The sequence below is a fragment of the Brachionichthys hirsutus genome, chromosome 16 (genome assembly GCF_040956055.1).
Source record: "Brachionichthys hirsutus isolate HB-005 chromosome 16, CSIRO-AGI_Bhir_v1, whole genome shotgun sequence".
NCBI lineage: Eukaryota > Metazoa > Chordata > Actinopteri > Lophiiformes > Brachionichthyidae > Brachionichthys > Brachionichthys hirsutus.
In genome coordinates this window covers 7187272-7213034 of record NC_090912.1, presented here as the reverse complement: position 1 = coordinate 7213034, position 25763 = coordinate 7187272, and the positions used below count along the sequence as shown (strand labels likewise).

At 45.0% G+C, this 25763-nt stretch overlaps 1 protein-coding gene across 1 annotated transcript; it reads left to right on the top strand.

Moving 5' to 3' along the window:
* Positions 1–270: 270 nt before the first annotated feature.
* On the top strand, positions 271–25638 carry crebbpb (CREB binding protein b). The gene is given in 31 exon segments (XM_068749824.1): positions 271–355; positions 5764–6362; positions 9068–9235; positions 9875–10121; positions 11048–11161; positions 12348–12593; positions 12690–12786; positions 13123–13260; positions 13359–13476; positions 13806–13980; positions 14081–14143; positions 14285–14406; positions 14676–14858; positions 15086–15391; positions 15782–15955; positions 16118–16295; positions 16455–16573; positions 16665–16904; positions 17045–17133; positions 18076–18193; positions 18299–18357; positions 18476–18553; positions 18668–18735; positions 18832–18982; positions 19382–19528; positions 19616–19729; positions 19828–19993; positions 21230–21397; positions 21604–21765; positions 21925–22206; positions 22308–25638. Coding segments are annotated over 31 exon segments (7308 nt in total). The 3' UTR covers positions 24642–25638.
* Positions 25639–25763: the final 125 nt, after the last annotated feature.

The window sequence follows — 25763 nt, the reverse complement described above, 5'->3', positions numbered from 1 at the left end:
GTTGGATTATCATGGGGTGATCTTCGGCGGCGGAGCGTGGCGCTGTTGCCTTTCTTTTGAAGCCCTTTTCACCAGGCAACATTTCGCCAGTCGACCAATCCAGAAAAGAAAAAAAAAAAACCCAAAACGTTAAATTGCTCCTTTTGCATGTAACGCTAGAAAAAGTTACCGGTTATTACGAGCCACATCCTTTCGACTTGGACGGATTTTATTGTGATTTTTTTTTTTTTTTTCTCGCGTATCATCCTTCATAAAATTTGCCGAGCAAGGATGGCTGACAATCTGCTGGACGTTGGACCCCCCACTGCAAAGCGACCGAAACTGAATTCACCTCTCTCTGGATCAGATGGCCCAGGTAAATGGAGCACTGCCCCCGACGAATCTAGCTGATGAAGACGATGTTCTGACGTTGACGTTGAAATGTGTGAATGTTTAGTGGAGCAGCTTAACGCGCGGTCTTGCTGTGTTTTGAAGCCGGATGCTCTTTCAGGAAAACGAGTGAAGTAAAACCCGTCGGGAAGCTGCACGTTGTTTTCTGTGATCTGTGGTTTAGGGTTAAAACTAAAAGTGAAACAATGTCGTCGCATTGGAATTATTCGATTGGGAGAAAGTGCTTTGAACTTTTCAACTACAAGGAGTTAAAAAAAAAAAAAAAAAAATCCAGTTGTGTCCGCTATAAAATATCTGAGACACTGGTGAATAAAGTGTTAATTTAACAAGAGCAAATGTCTTCAGGCGTTAATTATTACGTTTTTTCTTCCTCTTTTCTGGCTATCATTCTGGATTTGTGCTGCGCACTTGGAACATGTACAGTTTTACCTTGACATGAAAAAACAAACAAATTGCAAACCCCTCTTGATTATTTATATAAAGTATGTTTCTGCAATCAGCGCAGGTGAACACGTCGACATCGAATCTTTGGACTTGGATATCATTTAGTGCCAAGAGAATCGGCACTTCAGCGATGCACGTTCTTGATGACCACAGGCTTATTGTTTTCTGTGAAGAAGATCTCTCCACTTGACCACTGGACATTCAGGCCCTCGTTTAGCACTGGGGGAAAAATACTGCAAGATGACATGGGTTTCGTGCCTGCGTCCAACTTCTCTGTTTCGTCATCATTTAGCATTGGCCTTTGAGCTGAGAAAAATTGCTGTCATGATAAGGCAGAATTATTTTAAGCTACTCTTCAGGCATGCATAGCCACCAGTCCCACCAGCAGAGGAACCTTAGTATATATAAAAAAAACGGAAGCGCCCCTCTTTTTAATAAGCTCTTTATGTTGTTGTCAGAAGATTTCTTGACTAAACTAGCAGCTGATTTTCCGACCAACATCTCACAAAAGTTGCAAGGTTTTCAACACAAGTGCGTAATCAAGGAATGGTTGCCCAATGTTGCTCACACTGATTTGTGTTCGCGTTTAGTGGTTGTTACAAAATGATGATGTTGGATGTGACGGGTTTAGCGTCGTTGAATAACTGATTTCTTCCACAGAATAGAATCATTGGGAGTCTTTTAAGGTTGAAACTGGACTTCTGGTTAGCAAATTTACAAATGACCAAACTCCAGACTTTGCCTTTATTTATTAGACTTATCTGCTATTAAGTGTAACCCACAACTGCATTTACCTGCAAGACTTTACCTGTAGCATGAGACGTTTTTAACTGATATAAATTTGCCGACTTGGCGTAACAGCTTTGTTACGTGTATTGGTGAATATAACAATGTGTCAATGTGAGTGCCAACCATTCGACCAGCTTGCGTGACGCAGTTTCATCGTTTGTTTTTAAATTCTTTCAAGCCCTGTATCCAGTTAACTGCTATCTAGTCTAAAAACGCATGAAAGGAATGTTTGTATTTTGCCACATGGACTTAGAGATGCATAAGACGTATGCCTGTGAACAGTTTCACGTGGAAGTATTTTTTGAAAAATTCTACTCGTCGACATGGCGGTGAAGAGAGCGCAGACACGGGGACGCACGCACGCACGCATGTGCACGCTCCCCCAGCTTGACATCAAGCAGGTCAGCTTTCTACAGAGAGTATGTTTTTGTTCAAATCTGACTGTTGTGCCTTAATTTCCTGCATTGAAGAAAACCAAGGCAGAGTGGAGATATTTTTTGTTGTGCCAATGGCACAAGTGAAGGTTGTTACAACACGAAGTCAACCTTAGTCTGCAAGGGAGTGAACTCGTGAGGGACTGGACGGGGGTTTTGCATTTCTTTTGTCTTGTGAGTAAAAGGTAGTCTTTTCTGTGGCAATGATGCTAAATGGGGGTCGCTCATGATGGGTCTTGAGTATAAAGTATACAGTCTAGACCTAAAGTGCTTTGAGATCACATTTGTTGTGATTTGTAACAGTACAAATAAAATCACTTGACTTAATCAAGCTCAAGATTTGAAGCCAGCTAACAGCAGTTGGAGGCTAACATGAAGAAATGGAACCCAAATGATCTGTTTACGAGACAGGCTTATGAGATAAATGGCTATTTTAAAAACGCATCTTGATGCCTCCACAAAATGTGACAATACAACGAATCTGTTACCCGTTTTTCTGAATTGGAGCCTTGACGTGCTATTTAAAAGCATACATGCGCTCGACGGCATGTCGCTATTCTTTCTGTCAGTGAAGGAGGGTCTTTGTTGTACATTGTGTAATCTGTGTGGCAAACATATTTGCAGTTGCTAAATAAATTGAGAATGATCTTTTTTCCCCACAAGATACTTGATCTGAGTTTCGTTGACTGGTGTCCACAACACATAATAATCAGTTATCTTGGTACCGGTAATCGTTTAATCGTGTATTTGAATAAGAAATATTACATGCTCAGCATTAGTAATATCTAAATGGGAAAATAAGACGGGAGTATTCGATGTTGCTAATTGTTGAAAAAGATGTTTAAATCTGTAGTGTCATCATTATAAACGGTGCATTTAAGTGAAAAACAATCAATAAAACATAATGAAAGCATTATCCATGCAAACTATACACATACTGCATTGTACAGTTAAAAAAATGAACAATTTCTGTATGTATTTCATATCAAAAGTGCTCTAGTGTTTTGGTCGGTGTTTATCAAGCATTTATTGTGAAACCTTTGGTTAAACTTTAAAAGAAGAAATATAAAGTAAAATTTACCTTTCTGTAAAACACACTCACATGACTTTGTTGAACAACATCATTGGCTTACAATATTACTTTTGCTACACGTCATTGATTAGCGTGTCTTACAAAAGCGAAAATCTGTGAAAATTGTGAAAATTATGATCTTGGCTTGTGTAACAGCGACGAACGGAATCCTGGAAGACTGGAAGGAGGTGTACGGTTTATTCCCTTCCCTAAACCAAAGACCTAATATTTCCATTTGTGTTGCATACTAACGTTACTGTGACGACTAACCATGTCGGTAAGCTATCATAACGTTTATAGCTAGTAGCTACTGATAGTTCCAGCAAGCATTTCCCCCCCACGCCACAGACATATTTGAATCCCTTCTATTTGCTCCTCGGCAAAATATCAGTATCCTTGCAAAAACATGACCGAGAAATCATCAGGGAGATCTGTCAACTTCTTCTGTACTACATAAGTTTTCCTCCATGTTGGTCAATGTTTGTCTGTCTGCATGAGGAGTCGGGACGGGGCGTGTCACAGAAAGGGCAATTGCATGAGGCTTTGTTTTTGTTTTTCAATCATGGCATCTTAGCCCAGCATTAAGTACATTTGGAAGATGTGAGTGTCATCCTGCAGGCAGTACACTCCTAATGTACAATGCCTTTGAGCAGCACTCAGTTGATGAAGGAAATCTGTATAAAATCTAGCAGCATTAGAATTACAAAGTTAAGTTTCAGTATTCATTGGCTGTACAAATTCAATTAATGATACCTGCTGCACTCTGCTGTGTTTCACGGCTACAGATTAGCCCCCAGTCTTTGATATTTAGGTTAATGTGTGTCCTTTTTTATGGTCCTTTACACTCAGTTTGTGTTTCACCGATCAAAGGCCGGTGTCAGGCTTGCTTTCATTTATACAACAGCGAGAGTCCCCTCATATAAATTCAATTAATGGCTTTTCAGGAGGCTTTCTGTGATGAACAAAATCCGGTCTATTTTAGAGTTAACTCAGAAGAAGAACAAATAAAAATTTATATGATTAAAATAGATGGTAAAAGTATCACTTCAATGATAACATCGTAGTTTACTGCACCTATTGAGGTCTGATTACTGATCTTAAAGAAGGGAAACGTTTGAAAAATTTGTGAAGTCATATTGCTTCAGCCTGCAGGAGTCTCTTTCAATTGAACCTGTTTGTACAGAACAAAGAACATGTTGCATATTCTTCCCTATTTTTTGTTTCATTGATCTATCAATCTCAGTCTCCAACAGTCTGATATCTTAAAAATCAAAATATGTGCCTGAAGTAAAATTCCATAATTTTGTAGTGGCTTTTTTTTCTTCTTGTGAGAGAGTGGGAGCAATACGCTTTTTACATATCCATCCCATTTCTGTCTTACTGTAGTAAGAAGCTTTAAGTGAAGGGTGTGACTCGAGTGTCGGGAGTTCTTTGGTTAGTACATCAAAGTATTGCCACTACTTTATCCGGTAGGAAAAACATCCCATCATATCCTTGTTGTATAATGAGCAAAATCAAATCCATTTACTCTTATGGAGAGACTCTCAATGCTTCAATGACCCGCCCAGTTACGTGACAGTTGGCCTTGTTTTCTGCCGTCAGACCTGATGCTGGTTCTTCGAGAGTTTCTTTTTGTGTGTGTCCATTTTCTTCTTCTTTTGGTTAGCCGCTAACTCCTACAATCTGCTTTTTGTAAATCTCCCGCTAGTGGGTTGCATACATGTCATGCTTGCACCATGAATTGACTGTGAAATATGAGTGAATTTGATGCACTAAAAGTTCAGGGATTCCGTTTTGCAACATTTAATTTCCCATTAATGGGCACAGTATTTACTGTTGAATATGTGGAATTTATTATTTTCTCGCGTGCCATACGGGCTTAGCATTAGGGAGCATTCATTCATTGTGTCTTTTTGCTGAGTCTGTAATTTGATGGAGGAAACCTTGATTTCAGTACCTTTTATTTATCTGTTTTGTAGCAGAGAAATTAGCTGTAACCCTTGGTGTTCTCCCACTTTGTACTGTGGAAATCAAGAACGGGAGAATGTCTTTTGTAACATTGATCCGCTGAGGATGTTTTTTCATTTTCTGGTTTACTATCAGTCCTCTTGCAGCGGCAGGATGGAATTTAAACTGTTTAATGTTCAAAGATAATAATTATGTTGTATAATAGCATAATGTATGACATTTAAGTCGAAATGTCATACATTAATGCTAAGGCATTTTGCTTAGAGGGTCCATGCTAATAGTAAGAAGTGCAGTGCCTCTATTGAGAACACTCTTTATCTTTACTCCTTTGCATGTTTCTCTTTCTATAACTCTGTAGCATACTTTATCATAAAAAAAAAATATTTCCAAGGTATTTTGTCATATTCCTTTGTAGAAATGGGTAATGAAGTCAGTTATGTACCCAACCGAGTACGTAACTGACTACATTATTTTTGTCGGTGCACATCAGGACAGTTTCATTTTACTGTTGGCGTTTAGGACCAACATTTGTGTTTTTAGTCAGATGACTAAGATGATTAAGGCGATCCTCTGATGAATATCTTATTGCTCTCTTGTTTTTGTGTTAGAATGTGGATCAGTGATGATGTCTAATTCCTGTTTCCATTTGCCTTTTTCATTTTTTAGATCTCGTGTCTTTGTTCGACCTTGAAAATGACCTTCCAGATGAGCTCATCCCTAATGGAGACCTGGGAATGGGAATGTCGTCTAATGGTGGTCTTGGTGGAGGAGGACCTTGTCTTAATTCGGTACTCCCTGATGCCGCTGCCAAACACAAGCAGCTGTCTGAGCTGCTTCGACCAGGAAGCTCCTCCATCGTGAGTGGTGGCCCCCAGCAGAGTGGCATGCTGGGAAGCCAGCTAGGTGCTGTGCTTGGGAAAAATCCGCTTGGACCAGGGTCTACCAATCACCTATCTCCTCAGGCTCAGAAAGGAGGTCTAGCTGCTGGACAAGGCAATGGAACCACGGGCATGGGCTTCAACCCGACTATGGTGAACAACGGGCCGGGTCATGGGGTCACGGGCCAGGCAGGACATGTGATGAATGGGGCTCTGGGGCCAGCAGGCAGGGGTAGACTTGGCATGCAGTACCAGGGTCAAGGCATGCAAGGAGCCCAAGGACCTGGTGCTGGAGGTAGTGTGCTGGCAGAGACACTCACGCAAGGAGGGCCACAGCTGGGTCCCCACAACGCGATGAATGCTCAGCAAGCTGGAAACATGAAGAAGGTAAGACTTAAGTTCAGCTTGATGTGTCCTAAAACTTTACTAGCTGTCTACTCAGAAAAATACAAGACCGGTTCAGAGTACGGAAAGATCATAGTCTTGTCAAACACATCAAATATGGATTATTAATAAATTCAGATTTGAATTTCTGTGTGAGGGGAAAAAATGATGGACTTCATCGTGATTTTATTCACCGCTCTGGGTAATACTTTTTAAACCTTTGTCATATTTGCTTGGCTAACACATTAATCAAAGAGCCATTTTTCTGTATTTTGTTTGTCTACATTAATCGTATGATTAAAGTTGCTTCTGGAGGAGAGCTGACTCTTTATAAGTAATTCCATCTGGCTATTTTAAAGAACATAACCATCTACTCTGCATTTTTCTCTTTAACACAAGACTGAAATTTGAGTTGGTTTGACTCAAAATTGTAGAATAAACCATTGTCAATTTAAGTACCTTTATGGTTTCAGTATAATTTTCATGGAATTTTTCCTCCGATAGATATCTATTTCTGTAGCGTTGCTCCATTGCTGGGCTATCACAAGTTGTCTCTTTTATCATGATACTGGTTTCTTCTTGTTAGTAGCTGTAGGAAGCGTACATCCATGGAAGGCTTACCAACCACATTTAGCCCTGAAACTGAAAAGATGGATTTACTTACATTTAAATGGGTATGTTTTACCGAAGTGATGTGTTGTCTTTAGACCCAGATGTTGAGTTGACTTTCCTTTTATTTTGAAAGACATGACATAAACATTATATTAATACACAAATAACAAATTTTATTCATTTGACTTCTGTTTAACAAGGTTTGTAAGTGGGGAAAAACGTACTCTTGTTCATTTTAGGTCGTTTTCTTCCACTGCTACTTCCTACCTTCTTTCATGTTTTAAATAGCTTTTGGTTTTGTTTTGAATCATTACTTTTTCAGAATGTCAGGTTATGCCAGGGGTGGGCAAACTTTTTGACTTGCGGGCCACAATAGGTTCTAAAATTTGACAGATGGGCCGGGCCAGAAACAGATGGATGGAGTATTTGTGTGAGCGAATATAAATGACAAATGAAAGCTATTGCACTAAAGGATTTGGCCTTTTACAGGTAGCATTGCAGGGAAAAGGTCAAATTAATGGGGCTTAATCATAATACAATTTTATTTAATTATATAATTTGGACAAGTTTGGCGGGCCGGATTAAAAAGACCAACGGGCCGCATATGGCCCCCGGGCCTGGGTTTGCCCATGCCTGGGTTATGCACTATAAGTGTTCTCCATTTTTATGGTGAGGAGAAAATGATTTAGATATATATTATATATCTACCGGTACATAAATAACAGACAGATTTTGGGTGAAATGGTTGCCGTGTAAATGGCCCCTCAGTCTTCATGCTGAGGCCCTGTAGCTCTTCTCAACCACTTGGACTCTGCTTGTATCTGGCGTAAAGGTTATGCATCTCCTGACTCTGTGTTCCTGGGGCGAAGAACTTCAGCTCAATTACTTGCTGTGAACTTTTTGTGTTCTCATTGTGAACTGCAGTTCACTGTTTAATGCACTATGTTCCTCCAAACGGATATAAAACAGAGTCATGCTGAGTCTGTTCTTACTCTTCTGTTAGCTGTTAGCTCATTAGTAAAACACGAGTTTAAAACCCCCCACATAATTCTGTTGCTCTTTCCAAATTTTCCAAATTTACTTTCCAAATTTATCTTGGTTTAACTAGTACAGCCTTCATGCCAGTGATAATGAAAATATGCTCAGTTATTTTGTGTGTGCAGACTGTTACGAAGCAGGGGAGGTTTATTTTGCTGACAATGCGGTGGCATTAGTAGATCTGAGAGAAATAAAGAGCCGGGACTATTTTTGCGACAGTGCTGCACGTTGTTCCTGCCTTTTCTTGCAGCAAACATCTTTGCAAGTAACAATTGGTCTTCAGACCGAATATAAAGCAAATGCTTGCACACTGATCACATAAGATGGTTTCGGATGGTTTTGTTGACGCAACCTCTTTTCAATTTCTCTCTCTCCGGTGTATGCCACCACTCTTCCTTTGGTTCTTGATATTGGAGCTGCAACCCATGTTAAGAGGGTGCTACTCGTATGTTGTCGTTCGGATGGAATTGAAGAGCACAAGATGAGCGGAGGCTTTCTGCATTCATCGGTTAGCAGTAGCCTGGTGCATGCCGTGCCGCTGATAAGAGCCTGTGAGGGGAGGCAGTCGGCAAGCAGCGTAGGGGGAGGGGTAAACTGAAGCATTCTGCTCAGTTGTCAAGCAGGCTGGTCTCTCCCCGTTTCGCTCTCTCTGCTGGGCTAGGCGTGCTCAGTGCGAGGCGAGCAAAGGCGGCGCACACACGCCTGCAGACGGCTTCAGGAAAGAAACGAGGAGGAATTATCTCGCAAGACCAAACAAGAAATGTCACTAAAACTTTTCTCTGGCCAGTGATGGGAGAGAGGTTATTCTACAAGTTATTTTCTGGTGACTTTAAAAGTAGTTTTAGTACTAGATTACTAGAATATGAGTACAATCAAATACTGTTTTAAGGCTGCAAGCATTTGTGTTTTTGTACCAAACTGTCAGGGTGACTGAATTGAAGTGTGTTTTGTTGCAGCCTTCCATTCGCACACAGACCGAGGCAAAGGATCAGTCTAGTGCGCTGGTATGCTACATGATTACGCATTTTCTCACTGCACTGTCGTTATTTCCGTTGCAGATGGGGATGACGGGAGCGCCATTTGGCCAGCAGTACGGCCAGGCTGGGGTGCAGCAGATGGGGGCAGCGGGTGTCAATGGCCAACAACTCCAGAACAAAGCTGCTCTTTCCAACAACCTACCCCAGTTCCCTGCTGAGCTGAAGGGAGCTGGGAGTGTGCCGAACATGGTGAGTGTCCATTCTTCTGATTGTCTGTTAGAGAAAGATGGGCTTTAGGCTTGCTTTACTCTGCAGATAGCATAGAATCATAGAGGTAAGCTCACTAGCGCTGTTTTTCTGTGCTTTCCTTCGGTGAGTTGTCATAAAGTCTTAAAGAAACTCTGACGTTCCCCCAGCGTGCACGTTGCACATATGCCAAATTTATTTTCGGTACGTTTGGGTGTGATTGTTGTCAGTGAAAAAACCCCAGAGGCTGACCGGCAAGTTGTAGAATTTGTGACGGGAGTTGTGCAGGAAGGCACAGATATTTGAGAACATGTCTTTAACAGTTCAGCTCCATCATAATAAACATCACTGACCTTGCAGATGTTTGTTGAGTCTGGCAGGAATCTACAATATTCACTACTCGAGGCTTCACCAATGGATTCGAGCGAATGTCATGTGCCGACGTATTTGCTGTAAACAGCGATGTGTCCCTTTCGGATAGCTCATTAAGAAAGTTCTCATTTTCTGTTCACTTTTAGTTGAGTATTTAACACGTTAACATGTCTTATCGCCTTTTTCCATTGGCCTTGCCAAAGGTGGTACGTTTGCAATCCTCGTCTGCATCCATGTCTATTCTTGTCTAACTTATCTGCATATTCCCAGATGCAACAGCAGGTAGCCTCAGGTGGGATGGTCGCCGGGGCTGGCGGTGTGTCGACGGGCCCGACCGCTGACCCTGAGAAGCGCAAACTCATTCAGCAGCAGCTGGTCCTGTTGCTCCACGCACACAAGTGCCAGCGGCGGGAGCAGGCCAATGGGGAGGTGAGGGCCTGCAGTCTGCCCCACTGCCGCACCATGAAGAACGTCCTCAACCATATGACCCACTGCCAGGCCGGCAAGTCCTGCCAGGGTGAGTTTGAGCTATGACTTAATGGGTTTTCAGAGAATTTAAAATAAATGGCATATTTCTAATCTGATTTTTGTTGTGGGGCATTTATTTGTTTATTTTTCTATTCATTTCTTAGATAGTGACAAAACTGAAATCTAATTTAGAATTCTCTCCAAATCCAGACCTTTGCTTTTTCACAGAATGCATTGGCTTGACATTTAATAGAAACGACCAGGTTGTTGGTGTCTTAATGATACGTTAGCGGTAGCACTTAATAAACGGATGTGTTTTCTAGTTGCGTTAATGGCTGGCTAAGAACACATCAGGTTACCTGGCCGATGTTGTGTGTCAAGTTGCTAAGAAAATAAAAGACTACAGTCAGTATTAGATATTTCATCAAGTGTTTGGGAACTGCATTGACTTGTGGGAAAAGGGGTATAATATGGGACCTTCAGAGCGATTTTACTCGATCGTTCATCAGGATACAGTTATCCATTCATACAATAGTAGTCCAAGTAGCCTCTTTTATCTTTTGCTTACTCACTCTACGAGCCTCGGTAACTAAACGCACCAGCGAGTCTGTTTGCTGTTTTTTTATTTTGTTTTATTTAATTAAAGTTATAGCAGTTTTACATGTTTCCTCATTGAACCTTGCAACCAACAGTTGGTTGTATTAAGGATGTCAGTTCAGGCTAATGAAGTTGAATGCTGATATTAATATTATTTGTGCACCTGAGGTAATTGCATTTGTGGTTTCACAACAATGTGCAATTGTTTTTTTTTATAGCCAATGCACACTTGTATACTTTTTTTTTACACCTCTATCAAGGAGGTCATCTATTCACTAGTGTTGTTTGGGTTGTTTGTGTGAACGCAGATACACACATTCAGCTAAGCAGATGATACTACATTACTTGCCACTCTGTTTCCATACTCTTTTCCTCCAGTGGCTCACTGTGCATCGTCCAGGCAGATCATCTCCCACTGGAAGAACTGTACACGGCACGACTGTCCAGTCTGTCTGCCTCTGAAGAATGCGAGTGACAAGAGGAACCAGCAACGTGAGTTACTAGCAGGTTGTGCATTTATAAATCTGTAGAAAATGCACCCTGGTGGAGTTAATGGGAAGCAGAGAAACCCTAATGGCTGCTTCGGTTGGGATTATTGTGAAGATGCTTCTGACACTGTAAGCTAGCTGCTAGGCTCTGTGTGTGGCATGAACTGGTGCCACCTGCAGGTCGTGTCTCCCTCTCACAGATCTGTGGCCTGTAATGTGACACCCATGGGAGGGGCTCTGTTCCTCTGCTACAACTGGGGGGGGAGGGTCTAGGGGTGACATGGTGTCCGATTGGTTAAAAGGCCCTATGACAGATTTAAATCCCTCACAGAAGCAGCATGCTGCTTATCGGCAACACAGCAGGGAGCAGAGGGAGGATGTTAGAAGGAATTCCTTTCCCAAGAAGTGGATCTTTTGGGCTGAAGAGGTTTTTTTTCTTTGCCCTGAAATAAATTGTATCATGGTATTGAGGTAATTGATAGATTTTTAAGAACAGAAATTACAAAGCCCACAGAGACATTTTATTAAACAGTATTAGTTAGAGCTTCATCTATAGATAGTTTTATTAATCGAGAATTATAGGAAATACATTTGCTTTATTAAAGAGCAGTAATAAATCAGAAAATAAAATGAGGTTTCTATTCTACACAGGAATATTATCTGTCAAATTAACCAAAGCCATTTATGTTATTAAAGAGTTTTAATACATTCTCTGTTTTGATGAAAAACCTTTCCTGAAATGCAAAGCTAAAATTTAAAAAGGCCAACATTTGCATGCGGCTCAGAGGTGCTGCGTCACGAGACGGGGTGATGTACAATTAACTCCCATTAAGAAAGGTGTGTCGATACCTGCTGACCCGTCGCACTGCGATCAAGCTAAACCGAGCACACCTTTTATTGGATGAGTGCATTTTAGGCTCTAATTACTATTCGCACATACAGTTTGCTTTGTGGAGTATTTTATGCATCACAGGGTGAGGGAAAGTGGGCGAGCTTATGCTAATGGTGCATGTTTGTGAGTTAGAGAATGAATTTCAGGCATTCCCAAGCGTGATCCTGTTGATTCACTCAAAGCGCTGGTGCTGGTTTGTTATACGGGTTGGACACATTGACTCATTGCTTTCTAAGAAGATGCTGTCATGTAAATCGTTTTCGAGATGCTTATGTATTCTCTCATTTCCTCTCACCAGCCATGCTAAGCTCACCTGGGGCTGGCCTGCAGAACTCCATCAGTACGACGGGGCCTGGCCAGCCCAGCGCTACGTCCATCAACAGTGCTGCTACGCAAATCGACCCAAGCTCCATGCAGAGGGCGTACGCCGCCCTCGGCCTGACGTATGGGAACCAGTCCCCTGCTCGGGTCCAGGGGCAGAACGCCACACAGCAAAACCCCCAGGGTCCTCAGCACCAGCAGATGAGAAATATGAACCCACTGGGTATGGAATAGATAACGGCTCACAGCCACTTTGCCGTCCTAATTCTTTAAATCTTTTTCTAAGACATTTTTGTGTCATTCTTTGTGTGTTCATCAGGCACTAATCAGATGAACCAGATGACAGGAGGCATGGGTGCCCCCCCTTCAGACCAGAGTGGCATGCACGCCGACTCGTCCCTCCCACCCACGCTCAGGTGAGTATTCTCATCCTTAGCACAGTATAGCTCTCAAAGCACTGCTCTTGCTGCTAAAGGCCCCGTGATGTTATTACGATCTGTGCTGCGCTGTTAATAGTCACACGATGAAACGTGACCACGTCGGCGTTTACGCATCATCGGCTGACAAATAATCATCCACGACCACAATTTATTGTCTTTCCCTTAGTTGTTGTTGTTTTTGTAAAGTATAATAGTGGAAAACAGAACTATTCCAGCAGTACTAAATATTCTACCAGTTGAAAGTCACGTTCCGCCGAAGCCTTATGGAATGTTTAACTTCAGTAATTGTGTCTTTGTCTCTCTGTCGTATAGTCAGCTGATGCCAGATGGGTCAATCGCGGGAGGCATGGGCAACCTGCCCGCTGCTACACCTCTCTCTGCCACGGGGGTGAGGAAGGCCTGGCATGAACACGTCACTCAGGACCTGCGCACCCACCTGGTGCACAAACTGTGAGTCCGCCGATGGAACAGGTGTCACTTCTAAAAGCTCGGGTTATGTTAGATGAAACGGAACTTGATCATTGGGTTTATTTCCTCCGTCTCCTCAGGGTACAAGCCATATTCCCCACCCCCGACCCCGCAGCACTGAAGGACCGGCGCATGGAGAACTTGGTGGCCTACGCACGCAAAGTTGAGGGTGACATGTACGAGTCCGCGAACAGCAGGGTAACTAATATAACAGTATTCTGTTTTTAACTCGCACCACAACAGCCCCTCTTCTAAAGTTTAAGCTTTCAACATTTCTCACGGTTCAGAGAAATGAACAGAATATTTTACATTTTTCAAAACGTCAATCAATATAAAACTAGTAAAGCACTCGGAGATCCGTCTGGGTTTTCAAGTTAGGCCGAGACCCATCCTCAGATTTTCTTTTCATTCCAGCAGTTTCTTTCGTAATCCTGCTAAAAGACAGAAAGACAAATGCCATCAAGAACATAACCTCCTTGGTGGTAATAACTCACGCACTGTTTTTTTCTTCTCATCTTTTCAAACAGGATGAATATTACCACTTCCTGGCAGAGAAAATCTATAAAATCCAGAAGGAATTGGAGGAGAAGAGGCGCTCCCGGCTGCAGAAACAGCCTGGCATCGTGGGCACAGCTGGGCCTCAGCAACCTGGCATTGCTCAGACCAACGCTATGGGCCCAGCACAGGGTGTCCATCCTCCCAGTTAGTACTCAAACTCCAGACATTTTGGATGCTAATATTGACATTGTGTAGCTCTTAGTTGATTTGAATACAAAACATGAGCACTTCTGTTCTCTCTCAGATGGACCGGTACCTATGCCCAACATGCCAAATCAGATGATGAGCCGTATGCAAGTCCCCCAAGGTATGAGATGAAGTGAGCTGGTTCCGGGCCTCTGCCGGCCCAGCAGGACACGGATTATTAAATGACAATTCCCGAATATATACGATAACGATGCGAACCATTGTGTGTGTGTGTGTGCGTGTGTGCGTGTCTGTTCCACAGGAATCAGTCAGTTTAACACCATGGCAATGCAGAATGCGCAGATGTCTCAGGCGCCCATGGGAGCGCGTGCTTCCTCCCCCATGAACCATCCACAGCAGATGAACATGAGCGGCGTCCCAGGGGTGAGATCCCTAATTTAATGTTTCTCTTTCGCGCTGTCGTCACGCTCTTTCTTGGTCTTGTTCACGATCCATTTCTTACTCGTTACCGATTTAACATGCATTCATATGAACTGTGCTGCCTGTCTTTGACACAGCTCCTGATTTCTTTATAAAGCAGCTGTGGAATCTTTAGAATTCTGTCGTTCATCGGTTTCACACTTGATGATATTTTATGTGGCATGTATTAAATGTCCTGCATCTTAAAAAAAGGTTTCACATCCCTCTTACAGATGGGTATGTCCCCATCAAGGATGCCCCAGACTCAAGGAATGATGGGAAGTCATGTTAATAACATGTCCGCTCAGCCACCCAACCAGGGCCAGTTCCTGCCACAGGGCCAGTTTTCTGCGGCTGCCGTTGCAGGTGGAGCAATGAATGTGAATGTGGGATTGGGCCAGGCTGCTGGCACTCAGGTAGGGAGACCTGGGCTGAGCTCGGAGAAATGCTGACAGTTTTTGTTCTCCCAGCATTTGTCTTTGTGAACGTGGTCTTGTGATTGCCCTCATGTGGGTTGTATGAGTGGAGCACGCTGGAATTATAACTTCACCCATCTCTGTTACAGCAGCCACAGAACTCTAACCACCCACTGAATGCGCTGGGATCTCTTGGCCCACAGTTGCCCTGTGGTCCCGCACCCCAGAGCGCCCTGCGTGCCACCCCTCCACCCAAGGCCTCTGCCAGCTTGCAGCCTCAACAGCAGCAAATGCAGCTTCACCACGCCTCCGCACAAGCCCATGTGCCACAGCAACCCTCCACTCCGTCAGCTTCAGCTAGCGGGCCTTCTTCCACCCCAACCCACATGCACGGCGGTCTCCCTCGCCCCCCCTCAGCCGTTGGCACTCCCCCGGACACCTCCTTGCCGCTTACGCCCCTGCAGCCCCAGACAGAACCCCAAAGCCAAATGCAGCAGCCCACCTCGGTGAAGGCGCAGCACCCCAGCACACCGGTGAGATAAGAGTTCCTGCGCTTTGTGCCGCTTAGACGTTTTCCAGTTCATGTGGAAGTTATAATTAGGTAAACGTGTACAAAGAGGAGATGATGTGGTAGGATTCTGCTCAGATCCCGGGTATAGTGCTCCCAGAATGCACCTGAACAAGAACGGTGCGGTTAAGTCAAAGGTTTGTCTTCATATTTTTCAGTTTCAAAACACAAATGCCGTGTCTTTGGTTCATATCGGCCAATGCTGTGCTCCGTACCACGGCTATGACGCTGCTTCTTGGCTAGATTTTTGGCTGCCTGCCATTCACTGATGCAATTCAACATTTGAGCGCGTGGTAAGCTGGAGTGCAACTCGACTGTTAAATGATCAGAATGTCTCTTCTTTCCTCCTCCGAAGCTGTCCCAGGCTGCAGCAAGTATAGACAACAGAGTTCCTACACCGGCCTCTGTTGCTGAGCTGAGCTCCCAGCAAGCCCCGCCAGACATGCGTGGCAAAGAAAACAAGCCTGAAGTAAAAGATGAAGACGATGACGCCTTCTGTGGGAAGAGGCAGATTGATGTAAAAATGGAGGTTTGTGCTCCATTCAACAAGTTTATTCTGTAGGCGTGAAATCACTAATCTATCATTTGTACGAGAGATGGAAAGAATCGCTTGCAATCACGCTCTTATTTGACTTTTTGCTGACTCGGCACTGTAAGATAAACCTGTTGACCTATTGTTGTCTTCGAGCAGCACGACGATGAAACCAAACCCCCGATGGTGAAGGAGGAGCCGGACGCAGTGGAGCCAAAGCGGGAACCGATGCAAACTGAGGAGAAGAAGCCGGAAATGAAGGCAGAACCCAAAGAGGAGGAAGAAAGCGGGGCCAACGGCGCATCAGCTAATGCTAACACTCAGAATCGCAAAAAAAGTGAGGTCACAGATATCATTCGTATAAAGTGTTTATCATTGTTATCAGCCTACGTGTCGGTGGTCCTTCAAGGTATTGTAAAGATGTCTACCTGTGGTTCCAGTCAGATAAGACTGACCATTTTTTGTTTTTGGTTCCTTGTAATTTCTGTGTGTCAAGTTTTCAAGCCAGAGGAGCTGAGACAAGCCCTAATGCCAACGCTTGAGGCCCTCTACAGGCAAGACCCCGAGTCGATCCCCTTCAGACAACCCGTAGACCCCATGCAGCTCTGCATCCCTGTGAGTGTCTGAAGTTATACACGCCGATGCCTTTAATATAAATATCAAGCCTGAATTTTGTCGTTCATGCGAATATCTCACTTCTGCTCAGGACTACTTTGAAATTGTGAGGAATCCCATTGACTTATCGACCATCAAGCGCAAGCTGGATACTGGTCAGTACCAGGAACCGTGGCAGTACGTGGACGACGTCTGGCTTATGTTCAACAACGCCTGGTTGTACAACCGTAAGACCTCTCGTGTCTACAAGTACTGCACCAAATTGGCCGAAGTGTTTGAAACGGAGATCGATCCCGTCATGCAGGGCCTCGGCTACTGCTGCGGCAGGAAGGTGAGCCAAGTCGCAACGCCAAAGCGGAAGATTTTACCTGATTGAGTTTCCCGCTTTGCATTTACGTCTGCCGGTACGTGGCGTACGAACGGTTGCTAACAATGATATAAATTGTTGATGTTTGTCTGACGTTTCCACAGTTTGAGTTCTCACCTCAGACGCTGTGTTGCTATGGCAAACAGTTGTGTACCATATCCAGGGATGGCACCTACTACAGCTACCAAAACAGGTAAAAAAATAAATACCTTCCTGCTCTTCGGAGCGATAGGGACAGGTAAACAGGTGGAGGAGGAGTTGAGGGAAGCGCCGCTTCTTCCTCAAAATGTAAAACATGGCCGAAAGCACCGCTCGTATGTGGCGCCATCAAAGCTTCACAAGATGAGCTTTTTCGGGGTGGGAGACATGTCCAAGGAAAATGGGCATGATCAGGTACTAAGCAGTGTGGGGTGCCTTGGCTCAGCACCAATGCGCCCCCTGCTGCACAGAATCTGCTACTGCGGCTCAATATCATTCCGAAGTAGCGCCGATGTCTTTCTGCAGTTGTCACGAATGCTGTGAAGTTTAGGCTTTGTGATTTTCTCAAATAAAGAGTGTTAATAACAATAAACCATTTACATTTCCCAAAAGGTTCTCGAGAAAGTTTCAAAAATTAACTAACTTTGACCTGAATGCCACAAATAAAAAGACCAAAATGAATTTAGTCATGTAAACTTGCAGCAGCTTCAAGACACGCACTTTTCAGTTTGCATTATCCCTCCGTTCATCTCCCCCCCCGGCATGACCGCACGACTCCATCAGCTCGTAATGCACGGTATTTATCTCGTGTACTGTTAGAGAGAAACCATCTTTGCTGCTTTCATGTTTCAGCATGCAGTTAGATGAGGAAGTGCCACCAAACAGTAGTTTCTGCTCAAACATTGTTTTCACTAATCAAAGTAGAATTTTAGCATGTTTCCCTCATTTGTGTTCCAGTTTGAATGCATTGTGCATTGTGACCATTTCAACTGTGACTAACCTTTACCCCTCTGCCTGTGTGTGTGTGTGTGTCCTTCGGTGTGCCCACTGCCCATGCTCTGTCCTCGGTTGTTTTCCCACCTGTGCGCCGGTTTGCCTGTGCTGCTACTGTGTGTGCTGGCTGCAGTTCACCCAAATATGGCCTTATTGCCGACAGGTATCACTTCTGTGAGAAGTGCTTCAATGAGATCCAGGGCAACAGTGTGACCCTGGGGGAGGACCCGGCACAGCCACAGACGTAAGTTAGCAGGCCTGGGCGGGCCAACCGCTGCCCGATGATCATATTGCGAGATTGTCAGGCTGTTTTCTCTCTGGAAGAGTTTGGATCGCAGGAGCCAACGTGAACTTGGTTGTTTTTTTTTGTTTTTGTTTTTTTGCACAGCATGATTTCAAAAGAGCAGTTTGAAAAGAAGAAAAATGACATGTTGGACTCTGAACCGTGAGTATTCTCTGGACAGAAGCTTCAGTTTAACTCCTTTATTTAATGGCAGTGAAATGTCAGTGAAATTTCTTTCTTTCCAAGTAAGCACGGAATGAGAGAATGTTTGTCATTACAGGTTCGTTGAATGCAAAGACTGTGGACGAAAGATGCATCAGATCTGTGTTCTGCATTATGATGTCATTTGGCCTTCGGGGTAAGGTCTATCAAGCGTAGACGGTCGATGTTTGACCCAAACAGCATTAATTCAATGTAACTCTGCGGAGTTACTGTATGCTGACGCTGAACTATAGTTTGGTTATTCTTCCAGCTTCATCTGTGATAATTGTCTGAAGAAGTCTGGCAAATCAAGAAAGGAGAACAAGTTTTCAGCCAAACGTAAGTTACTAATAGTATTTAAAAAATAAAATATATTTTTAATTACATTTACATTTTGTTTAATATATTATTTCTATTGATTCTTTGACCTTAAAGGATTACAGTCCACAAGGCTGGGGATCTACATTGAGGACAGAGTGAATAAGTACTTGAAAAGACAGAACCACCCAGAGGCCGGTGAGGTGTTTGTGCGAGTGGTGGCCAGCTCTGACAAAAATGTGGACATAAAGCCTGGCATGAAGTCGAGGTAAGGTCCTTACCTGCTGGTCAAACGTCTCTAATTGGTCAAATCTGCAAACACCTCGTGGTTTTTATTGTGTCAATGAAACCTTGTGGGAAAATAAGCTACCGGTACATACCGCTTCTCCGATCTGAAGAATGAACCAGAAGACACTTGATGATTTTTAAATGCTTTCTGCGGACGTGTGCGTCAAGCATCAAATTAAGTGAATAAGCGTGTTTTATAAACAATGTGTTTGTACAATAGTTCATATATCTGTTATTGTTATCAATATGTCTCATAAATATAGATCATGGAACATTTTCCAGGAGAACTCATGAGTCAGTCAAAAATAATAATTTATTCTTCTGCCCCCCCCCCCCAAAAAAAACATGAACGTTTACCGCTTCTGTGATGCCTCTGCAGGTTTGTGGACTCGGGTGAGATGGTGGAGACCTTCCCTTACAGAACCAAAGCACTTTTTGCCTTTGAGGAAATAGACGGCGTGGACGTTTGTTTCTTTGGCATGCACGTCCAGGAGTACGGTTCAGAATGCCCTTTCCCGAATACCAGGTACAATTATTGCTGCGATAGAGGATGCATACTATTTTTCGGAATGCTGTGTTTTTGTCTTTAATTGAATTCATCTTCACTTTACAGACGGGTTTATATATCGTACCTTGACAGTATTCACTTCTTCAAACCACGTTTGCTAAGGACTGCGGTGTACCATGAGATTTTGATAGGTTACCTGGAGTACGTAAAGAAATTAGGGTGAGTTAAGAGAAGAGAAAGTAGTGGACTGTTTCACAACATTCCAGCTAAGATATTCATGCAAGTGCTAAAATGCCGATCCGTTTTGTGGCCCACAGGTATGTGACGGGTCACATTTGGGCATGCCCACCCAGTGAAGGAGACGACTACATTTTCCACTGCCACCCGCCTGACCAGAAAATTCCCAAGCCCAAAAGGCTCCAGGAGTGGTACAGAAAGATGGTGGATAAGGCTCTCGCTGAGCGAATCATACACGATTACAAGGTACACAGAAGGGCCACATATCTCTAGATTGTACGCATCCTTGCTGGGCTGATGAGGATGTTGGAGTAGAGATGCTCCTTCCTGTGGAGCAGGGGGGGGTCTGCAGGTTCCGGCTAATGGTTTTAGCTCGGGATATGCAGGGCTTCTGTGCTTCATATCCCAGGGACAGAAGTCCCAATGGTTTTTCTCTGCTGTCCTCACCACTCTCCTCACGTTCTTCAAGTAGCGCCTTGTTCACAGACCAGCTGAGGTTGTCTGTGATGTGCACCCCCAGGAACTTAGAGCTGCTGGCCACCTCCACAGCCGTGTTGATGATGAGAAGTGGGGCGTGGCCAGTCTGGTTCTTCCTGAAGTCGACTGTGATCTCTGTTGTTTTGTCCACATTCAGGATCAGGCTGTTGTCCCTGCACCAGCACCATCAGCTGTTCCACCGCCTCTCTGTAGGCCAGGCCGTTGACTCTAATGCGGCCCACTTATGACCTAAAAATAAAAATTCGGACTTGATGACACGACTTACAACAAGAGCCGTTCCTGGCTTTTCATTTGCTACAGATAATTTCTTCCCCAGTCATTATAATACTTCTGATTTCATTCATTGAATAAATTCTTGACGACTGTTTCAGTTGATGCCATGCTGAAAATAAGATTCCTCTTTGATTGCATCTTTTCCGATCAGAAGCTTCCAATCCTGTCAAACAAAAACGAATCGTGATGGCTTCCATTCAAAGTCTCTGGTCTGCAGAATTGACTCTGCTGTAGATTAAGCAATGACTCCTAGTGGCGCCACCTGCTGTATTTGTTAAACATGATGCATATGAATATGATGTTTTTTTGTATAGTTATGTCTTGTATTTGTGAACTAAAATGAGTTAGCTCAGTATTATTTATGTCATTTATTCTAAAAATTGAGGTTAAACAGAGGCTACTGGAGTCCGGATGCTAAAGCAGCAAATGTTTCTTCATCTTTGGTTTTGAGTTTGATCCTTGGTGCAGACCGAAGATTCAGTTTTGATGTTCTGAGGGACAACAGTCACCTTTTTCCCCATTGCCAGTAGGCAAGCATTCCTATTTGTTCCCTTGTGTGTTTTATTCAACATCACGCACATGCCAGAAAATGTAACGGTCAACAATGCAACAGCTCAAATGCTGTGTGTCCAGTAGAGATCTCCCCCCCCCCCCCCCCCCCATCTTTCAGTCTGATGAAATTAGCAAACATTGTTGTGTATCTGTGTGCAGGACATTTTTAAGCAGGCAACAGAAGACCGGGTGACCAGTGCCAACGAGCTGCCGTACTTTGAGGGAGACTTTTGGCCTAACGTACTGGAAGAGAGCATTAAGGAGCTTGAGCAGGAGGAAGAGGAGCGTAAGAAAGAGGAGAACACGGCGTGCTCTGAAACAACTGAGGTAAATTAAATGGATGGGGGGACTTGTGCAGTTTGAGATGGGTTTCAAGAGAGGAATGTTGTTGCTATGCCAAAATCAACAGCCTGGTGCGTACGCCTCTGTTTTGCTCCAGCGTTCACTATTGGTCCATTTTCAGCCACTCGGCTTTACTGCAGAATCGCGTTTTTTGTTGTTGTTTTTTTTACTCTGACATTTTATGTTTCAAGGGAGCCCATGCCGACAGCAAAAATGCCAAAAAGAAGAATAACAAGAAAACCAACAAAAACAAGAGCAGCATCAGTCGAGCCAGTAAGAAAAAGCCTGGGATGCCGAATGTAGCCAACGATCTGTCCCAGAAGCTCTACGCCACGATGGAGAAGCACAAGGAGGTGGGGAACCCTGACAGCTACATTGTTTTTGCACTTCATTCCTCATATTGAAGTAGACCGTTCCATGTAATGGTTGCGTTTTTTATAATGGGTAAATGGCAGGGAGAAGTATTTTAGCTGTACTGAATTCAGACACTTTCCCCTCTTTTCCACTACCAGGTGTTTTTTGTTATTCATCTGCATGCCGGGCCGGTCATTAACACGCTGCCACCCATCATGGACCCCGATCCTTTATTGACCTGTGACCTGATGGATGGCCGTGACGCCTTTCTGACTTTGGCCAGGGACAAGCACTGGGAGTTCAGCTCCCTGAGGAGGTGCAAATGGAGCACAATGTGCATGTTGGTCGAGCTGCACAACCAGGGACAAGACCGCTTTGTTTACACCTGCAACGAGTGCAAGCACCACGTGGAGACGCGCTGGCACTGCACCGTGTGTGAGGTAAGAAATGGTGGCACTTCACCTGCACGGTTTGAGATCGGCTTTTGCGTCGTTAAATTTCAATTTTGACCTCGATGGCGATCTTCTTGACTTTGTCTCAGGACTATGACCTGTGCATCAATTGCTACAACTCGAAGAGCCATGAGCACAAGATGGTGAAGTGGGGCTTGGGTATAGACGATGACAGCAATAGTCAGGGTGGCGAGGCCTCCAAGAGCCCTCAGGAAAGCAGACGCCTCAGCATCCAGCGCTGCATCCAGTCCCTCGTCCACGCCTGCCAGTGCCGCAACGCCAACTGCTCTTTGCCTTCATGCCAGAAGATGAAGAGGGTGGTTCAACACACCAAGGGCTGCAAGCGCAAAACCAATGGCGGGTGTCCTGTGTGCAAGCAGCTCATTGCCTTATGTTGTTATCACGCCAAACACTGTCAGGAGAACAAATGTCCCGTTCCCTTCTGCCTCAACATCAAGCAAAAGCTCAGGCAGCAGCAGCTGCAGCACCGGCTCCAGCAGGCGCAGATGATGCGCCGCAGAATGGCCACCATGGCTGGACGGGGAATGCCGATGCCCTCTCCACCTACCTCAGCTGGTCCCGACACCCCCAACTCTCTGCAGCAGCCTACGACCCCCCAGACCCCCCAGCCCATGCCCAACCAACCCCAACTCCAACAACACCAACCACCAAACCCTGCAAATATCGCCCACGTTTTCCCCAACAATGGCCGCAGCAGCCAGCCGCCAACACCGGTGCCACAGGGCAAACCGGGGCCTCAGTCGTCACCTCTTCATCAGCAGCAGTCGCCTCTTCATCAGCAGCAGTCGCCTCTGCACAGCATGCCCCATCAGCAGCAGCCCCAGCCTCTGCAGCAGCAGCAGCAGCAGCAGCAGCCGCTGCTGGCAGCCTTGAAGGTGGCCAGACAGATTGAGGTGGTTGCAAAGGCGAAGCAGCAGCAGCAGCAGCAGCACCAACAGAATTACCCGATGAATGGAATGCCCATGCATCACCCTCGAATGATGGGGCCCATTCAGGGACAGATGCAGATGATGCAGGGGCCACGGGGCCCCCAGGTGATGCAAGCCATGCAGCAGGGCCAGTGGGGGCCGGGAATGCAGAATTCCATGCAGAATGCCCAGAGTCATCAGTCACAGGTCCCTCCACAGCAAGGCCCCATGGCCCCTCAGCAGGCTCCAGGGGGGGCCCCCATGACCCAGGGCCAGCTGATGCAGAGACCCATGATGCCCCAGCAACAGGGTCTCCAAATGCCTGGAGTCATGCCACCCCAAGGGACCTCACAGCAGGGCATGGCACCACAGCAGCAGAATATGCCGCGGGGGATACCCGGAAGCATAGCTCCAAGTGCGCTGCAGGAATTACTGTTCACCCTCAAGTCGCCCAGCTCCCCGCAGCAGCAACAGCAGGTCCTCAACATCCTCAAGTCCAACCCCCACCTCATGGCTGCTTTCATTAAACAGAGGACAGCCAAGTACCACACAACCCAACCGCAGCAGGTGCAGCAGGTGCAGCAGCAGAACCCCCAGGCCATGCTGGGGTCCCAAGCGGGAATGCAGGCCATTGCAGCGATGGCTAACCAGGTCCAGAGACCAGTGATGGTGCCTCAGCAGCAGCCGCCTGCCCAGCAGGCCGGATCCCAGGGAATGGCGACCATGGGCCCCCAAGGGCAGATGATGAATGCTGCTCAGAACGGCAATACCCAACTGTACCGGAGACAGCAGCTGCTCAGGATGCAGCAAATGCAGCAGCAGCAGCAGCAGCAGCAGCAGCAGGGAGGCATGCCTCAAGGGCATGGCCAGTTCCCCCAGCAGCAGCCAGGGCCAGCCAGCTACTCCCAGCTTCGCATGCAGCAGCAAATGGCTATGCAAGGAAGTGGAGGGCCCATGGGACAGCTCCCTCCCACTTCACACATGGGCCAACCTGGCATGGGCATGGATGGGCCCCAGAATCTCCTCCAGCAGCGCATGTTGCTGCAGCAGCAGCAGCAGCAGCAGATGCTGAAGCAGCAGATGGGCTCCCCAGCACAGGCGAACTCGATGAGTCCACAGCCCCACATGCTCCAAGGCCAGGCCCAGGGAGCAGCTCACTTACCCGGCCAGACCACGCTGGGGAACCCAGTCCGGTCCCCGGCTCCAGTGCAATCCCCTCGTCCTCCTTCGCAGCAGCCCCCACATTCCAGCCCCTCCCCACGGATACAGCCTCAGCCCTCCCCTCAGCACAGCAGTCTGCACTCCGGCTCTCCTCACCACAGCCTCGGAGGCCCCATGTCAGGCTCCATGGAGCAAGGACACATGGGAACGCCAGAGCAGAGCGCCATGCTTCCGCAGCTTAACACCCCAAACAGAGGGGGGCTGAATAATGAAATGGGTATGGTGGGCGACACAACGGGCGACACACTGGAGAAATTTGTTGAAGGATTGTAGCATTTTTTTTTCTATTTTTTTTTTGACTGAAGGCCTTGTTCTGTTTTGAGCTGATAAATTTTTGTACTTGCTGATGTATAAAGCTTAAAGACACGAGTCATACGAGGCCTGCAGACTGTGAACGCTCCTTAAATGAATGGACTACTTTTCTTCCAACACAGCGATTTAATAATTGCTGTTGTAAAGAAGACAACAAAGACACAAATATATTTTTGGTTCAGACCAATCATACGAGAATCTTCCTGGTCTTCGTGTTTCACGTTTTCATTTGTTATGCTCTGGTATAATGAAACTTCTCAAAACAAAAATACTTCATTTTCTTTTCTTTTTCTTTTCTACCTTTGCTAGATATCATATTTGTGTTGAAAAGACTAAAATTATTTGTGTGGAAATTCTTGCCAGGTTTCGCGTCTTGCTGTGTTTTCTCTGTTTCTGGCTAATTTATTCTATTATGCCATTTTTCAAAAAAGGACTGCCTTTGGGAAAGCCTTAATTTCTTTCCCGTTTGCAGAGTATATGGGAGATTAACATATTTGTATAGATCTACGAACTATTGCACACGCCCGAACACAACAGGCAGGTGTAAGAGAAACCTGCTTTGAAGCTCGTCAATGTTCACAGGAGCCAGAATGATATTCGTAACTGGCTTAAGCCCAGATTTGTCTTGCAAATATATATTTAAAAAAAAAAAGAAGAAAAAAATGGCTTTGTCTGCGTCAGTCTAAAGAAGTTTTCATTAAATCCTAAACTTTTTTTTTTTGCCTGTGGTGGGGAACGTAACTTACTCAACTGCTGATTTGTCTTAGAGAGTTTTGTGCATCGTTTTCTCACCTGTATTAAACTTGAATTGATAATGAACTGTTCTCTAATGTAAATCACGCAGCTAGACAGTACTGTAAATATGCAGAAAGTAAGAATGGAAATCTGTACAAACTGGTTCACACGGCTCATTTCGTACTTATATAACATATTGTTAAATAAACCTGTGTGCCACAGACTCTGCCTTCATTTTTTTTCTGTTGCGCAGTAGGATTGCATCTAAAGTCTAAATGTCCCCCCCCCCCCACGCATTACTAATATTGTGAGACCCATCCCCCCCACCAGGTTTATAGAGGGGATCTT